Source organism: Homalodisca vitripennis, unplaced genomic scaffold (assembly GCF_021130785.1).
Source record: "Homalodisca vitripennis isolate AUS2020 unplaced genomic scaffold, UT_GWSS_2.1 ScUCBcl_6597;HRSCAF=13883, whole genome shotgun sequence".
Taxonomy (NCBI): Eukaryota; Metazoa; Arthropoda; class Insecta; order Hemiptera; family Cicadellidae; genus Homalodisca; species Homalodisca vitripennis.
In genome coordinates, this window is record NW_025782723.1 from 62,046 (window position 1) to 67,968 (window position 5,923).

Consider the following 5,923-nt stretch of genomic DNA (forward strand, 5'->3'; position numbering starts at 1 on the left):
TTTTAATTTTGGTTCAACTAATTTTGATTGGCCTTATTGTTGAGTTTAACTATTTTTAACACTTGTTCTGCTTCTCAGTAGATCTATTGCTCTTCCAAACCGTTATTACTGGTTCTGAACTGCACGGTCAGTAAAATGAGGGTATGACAGGGGTTTTTAAATCACCACCAAAAAAGGAAAATAAGCAGAAAATAACGCAAAACAATTACAAATTATATAAATTTTATTTAATCAATTATTAAGAACACTTGTAACAGTACATGGTTCACAAACTAGAATTTAAATTTAGGAAACTACATGACTAGATTTATCAGTGTTTCAACATCTAAATTCAAAATAATTGACTATCTCACGCCTTACATCATATTTACAAATAAATTATTTAATGTGACAGTAAATTGCTATAGATGAGATGATTATTTCTATTAGTAAAAAAATCTACTAGTCTATATTACAATACTGTACATAAAAAAATAATGTTACATTAAAAATTCATCAAGTACACATTTAAAACCAACGATTTCATAATCGCCCAGCGAATTGCACTTTCATAAGGCTATATGCCAAAAACAATGCATATCTTTTCTCATTTCTGTGGAACACACTTAAGAAATGCATACTTGTTAAGTTGGTAGACTATATACAGTTTCTAATTAAACTGAAGTATTTACAATCAGTAATTGTTTAATTAAAGAATTCTATTGATTAGTAAGAAAATCATTGTTGAATTATTGCTGAATTTGTTTTTAATTTGTGAATAAATGCTCTCCATGAAACAAATCAACAATTTTTAAGTGCAGGTTTTACTTTGCTCTTTTAAACTTTAAAATATTTTAAAAAAATTAATTCATTGGGATGAATCTACCTCCTTAATTTCCTTTTTTTACCAGAATTGACTTGTTTACACATTTTATTGTTATTTTAATGTAAAAAATATGCTTACAAAGCTCAGGAGGATTAGACTCCTTTTGGACTTTGACCCTGAACAGAATAATAGAGATTTTTATAGCTTTCAGAACTTTAAAAAGACAAATTCTTAAGGCATACAGTGGATATTTCCTACATATCGCAAAGTGGAACAAGTTTTTCCACCATAAGACAACTTTACCCTAAAAGTCTATAAAATATCAGACTATTATCATCAGTTGGTCCATCTAAATCTATCACGGCCCAGAGGACCTATGATCGCCTCAGTCTTGACTACAAACTATATCACAATGGCACTGGAGAGATGCTGCCAGTGCTGCTTCGACTCCCAGGAGGTCTACAGGAGTTCACCTGACTGACACGTCAGGTGCTATGTTCCCATCCTGCTCCTGGGGTGTTCGAGGGTCCTCCACGTCCTGCCCACTCTTGGGGCGCCTCAGGAACTTCCGACTTATCCTCAGCACTCGAGTGCCGAAGTTGTCTGAAAACTCTCGTCCGAGCTGCCGGAGTCGGGCTTGGAGTGGACTTGGCACACGACGCTGGTAGACTGCGACTCTGCTGCCACAACCCACGTTCGACGTTCCAGACTGGGACTGCCCTTCGCCATCAACTTTCACTGTGTCACCCACCACACTGCTGCAACAAGAGTGTACACTGTTCAGAGAAGTTCAACACTTCATAACAAATGTTTATTTGCAAAAGTTTTATGTGTGTATGTGCTTATTATATCATCTTGGATTGTTTAGCAGCAAAATGATTACCTATTTGTCAGCCACACATGTACAGAGGAAATTTGGAAGAAAAAATGGATATTTCCGGACATTTACCATCGTTCAGTGATACAATACAATTAGCTTTCTCAAATAACATTGGGATTGTGGGAGCGTGTTATTGGCACATAAATAAATCCATGGATGCTTTTTTTTATCAGACAGGACCTGACCAAATTCATATTTGTATTTATTATCTGGAGTCATTGGTCCTTACATATTCAGGTTTAATATATTTTTAAAATATTATTAACTGGGTCAATTAGGCTACTTAGTTTTTATATTAAATTGTTTTTATTAAAACAAGTTTATTATTTAAAAACTATTAAGAGTTTATTGAAAACCAATACAAATTTCTCCAATGTAACAGAATAAATTGATTAAAGCTTACAGTGTTAAGGGATATCTTTGAGTACTTTCTAGAATTTGTATCAAATCAGTTAAATGTAATCTGAAGTTTGTGCAAATAAAATACAAGGGCTATCAGCTGAGATAGGCTTCTAAAAATATGAAACAAATGGTGTGAAATCAAACCAAACAAGAAAAACAAAGAGATAGCATAATCAGAACAATATAGTGTAACTATCAACCACTGGTGATAATATAGAAACATATTGGTTTCTCTGTACTTAATATCTGGTCATATAATGCATATTGCTTACAGTTATGACTTGGCTTTTGTAAAAAAAATACCTTGATTTTTACCCTAAAAGGATAATGTTAAACTTTAAACAGTTTAGTCCCTTTTATTTTGGCTGAGATATGTTTACTTTGGGAGGGGGTGACATGGGGTGGGTGTAAATGGCATGCGCCTAAATTTAAATAACTTAGGCATAATTCAAAGTAAAACAATTTTTAACTGATGTATTTTAAACAAGTCAGATTGCTATTAAACAATAGATACTTTTTACGTAAGATTCTTTCTGTGGGAGGAGGGGGTCTACCCCTCTTATCGGCCCTCTTTAGTTACACCACTGTTTTGGCATACCAGAGATCTATGGGTGATATTCTCTTTTTAAATACGTTATTAAAGCCCACTCCAAAAGCTTTTTAAATTAATTGAATTACTTTTTAATATTAGAGTCTGAAGTTGAAGAAACCCTGTTTTCATAGGGATTAAATACTGGCTGCAATTAAAATATTTGATTAAAGTCTTTTTATTCCTTAAGAATAACAAGTAACTAAATGAAAAAACACAATGTGTTAACAATCTCAATCTATATATATAAAAATGAATGTTTGTATGTTTGTCCTTTATGGAATCGTGAACTATTGGACCGATCATGATGAAAATTTGTACGTATATGTATTTTTCCACGGAGAAGGTTTATAAGCTATGCCCCATCCCTTTCCCGATTCAGGATTCCGCCCCACTGGTTACAGAAATACCCATAAGAAATGCATTGCAAACAAACATATGTTAACGTCTTTTCAAATTTTTAATTCAGCTGTTCTTTGTAAACATATATTACACTTATAGTTTTAAAGCATAGAGTAAGCTTACAGAGAAACGACAAATTTTGTTTAAAACTGTTTTTGCAATCACTGTTAAACATAGACTTTACTATCCAGATAATACAATTCAAATTTGACGGTTAAAAATTCACCTTTAACTGCAATATTTATTTAATATAAACCATGCTCATGCTTGATCAGAAGAGTAATGCAAGATATCATAATTACTATCTTACGTTGGCTACAAATATAAAGAATGTTATAAAAATCAACCTTAGTTGTTTTTTTTGACAGAAGTATGGTTCTCAAAACTCCGCGATCGAGACATACAAAGCAAGCTCAATCGTGGCATCGGAGATATAACTAAATTTAAATCTAAAATTTTATTATAGTAAAAAAAAAAAATTTACTAAGTAATATAAGGACTTCGGTTCTTAAGATTTGCGTGCGAAGCCGTGGGTAACAGCTAGATAGAGGCAGGAAATATGGTACATACCTTCATAATACGCCCAAGAGGCTCACGATGGAACGACTATCAATTATCTCAGCAATGTTTAGAATGTAATAGAAAAAGAATAAGTGAATATAGTGTACTGTTTTCAACGGGAAAATTGCGTGCGAAGCCGCGCGGCAACTTTTGCAAAAAAATTATTGAAATGCGCAGCAAAGCGCGCCGGGCCCGCTAGTAACATATAAATTTTGACTCAATATTCACATGTTTCCAATCACCATATTAGAATCTAGATATAAGAAAATAATTTGTGTGACAGCATTAAAATATTTAAAATGTAGATTAAAAATAAATATGTAAGAGGGCATTCGGTTTGAGTTGAGCTACAAGCAAATTGGTGTGGAAAAAATGTCATTTGTCAGTTCAATAATAGATTGGAAAGTCTATATTAAAAGTAGACTTTTATTATTTGAATGATGATATGAAAACCAATTAAAGGGAATTAAAAATGTGATTGTACCATGTGGCAAGATATATCGAAATATATTTCATCTGTAGAATTTTTATAACGTTTTGTGCTGGTACACAGATGATACAAAAATAAAGTGATGTCGTGAATATGCTTTATCCGTGAATATGCTTTATCCACGGTGCAACTATGACTCACATAACGCCTTCCATCTGTTGGACGCATATTTTGCAGCAACACTGTATCACAAATAAGTATGCAACAGTTGGAAGGAGTTCCTTACAAATGAAATAATGCTGTTTTTCTCATTGAATTATAATTGTTCATACAATTTAAAAAAATTTTTATTTCCTGTCAATCACATACTATAGATTTTCCGTTCTATATATAGACATATCTATAGTCTGTGGTGATCTATAGACGTTGGATGATCTGAAATCGGGAAAGTACCGATTAGAAATTCTTCTGGTTATCAGTGCGGGCTTCGTTGGCGAAAAAGAAAAAAAATCACTCCAGATAATACCAAAATTCAAGCTCAGATCATGAGAGCGCTCGAAAAAGTTAAGTTTAACTTTGGTACTACTAGTGACATATTTGTGATAACCTAATCTAAATCTACTTATATCACGTTAAAACAAGTAGTAGATACGGACAGAGCGGCGTCCGGATGGTACCAAAATACTAACAAAACTTCAGACTTGAGTGGAAAAAGTTGAGTTTTAGGACAAACAAACTTTAGATTACATTTAACCGATTTGATACATTTTCTAGAAAGTACTCAAAAATATGCTAACTTTACTAAACTTATTTACTACCTCAGTAAACTAATTTTACTAAATTTACTAAACTATTGTAAAAACTGTAAGCCTAATCACTTATTCTCATACATTGGGGAGTTTATATAACTCAATGGTTTTCAATAAACTCTGAATATTTTATAAAAGATTAACTTGTTTTAATAATCCAATTTAATGTAAAAGTAGGTACGGTTAGCCTAATTGACCCAGTTTATAATTTTGAAAAATATATTATACCTGAATTTGTTAGGACCAATGATTCAAGATGATAAATTTAATACAAAATACGAATTTGATCAATTCCTATATGGTGAAAACTTCTAATAAAAATGTCAATATTTAGAATATTACAAACCAAAATATTATATTATTATACAGATATAACAATAATATTTGCCATCTACCTCTACAAAAGAGAGATTTTTAAATCAGTTGTTTATAGATTTAAAATGTTACACTCTCAACTTAAAACTCACACCTACTCATCACAAGGTCAGCTTACCTGTCCAAGACTAGGTGAGCCGGGCTGAGCTTGATGGCGTCTTCGTAGCTAGGAGGCGCCGCCCCCGTCACGGAGTCATAGTCTGGCGGCTTCTCCAGCGTCGCGGCGCCACGCTGTATCGTCACTATATGGTTGCATCGCATCTTGCTCTGCCTGCAACAGTTACACCGTCAACATCATTGCTAGTCTCTCACAGTGTGACTGGGTAGGGTACGATAAGCGGACCCGGTTTTTTTATATCGAAGAATGTAATCATCGATACCTAATATTCGCATCTCAAATCCTAGACTATCAATCGATATAAAAGTATCTATAGTCGCTCAATAACTATCATGTTTTTAATTAAAATATGAATTTAAATATTTACAGTGATCAAACAAATTATTATAACCAAAAATAAGGAAAAACTGAAGACGACCATATTTGATCCTCTCACAGTTACAGTTGTTTCTTTCCCACCACATTTTCACATACGTTTTTTCGGTACGAGTTCAACATGTTGAAGTCACGAAAAACATGTCTTATCATAATATTTCAAAGCATTGTGATTCA

At 32.9% G+C, this 5,923-nt stretch overlaps 1 protein-coding gene across 1 annotated transcript; it reads right to left on the reverse strand.

Annotated features, from left to right (window-relative positions):
* Positions 1 to 205: 205 nt before the first annotated feature.
* On the reverse strand, positions 206 to 5,524 carry LOC124373875 (the record flags this gene model as incomplete). Its single annotated transcript, XM_046832194.1, is given in 2 exon segments — positions 206 to 1,563; positions 5,372 to 5,524. Coding segments are annotated over 2 exon segments (442 nt in total), but the record flags the coding sequence as incomplete, so codon positions are not given.
* Positions 5,525 to 5,923: the final 399 nt, after the last annotated feature.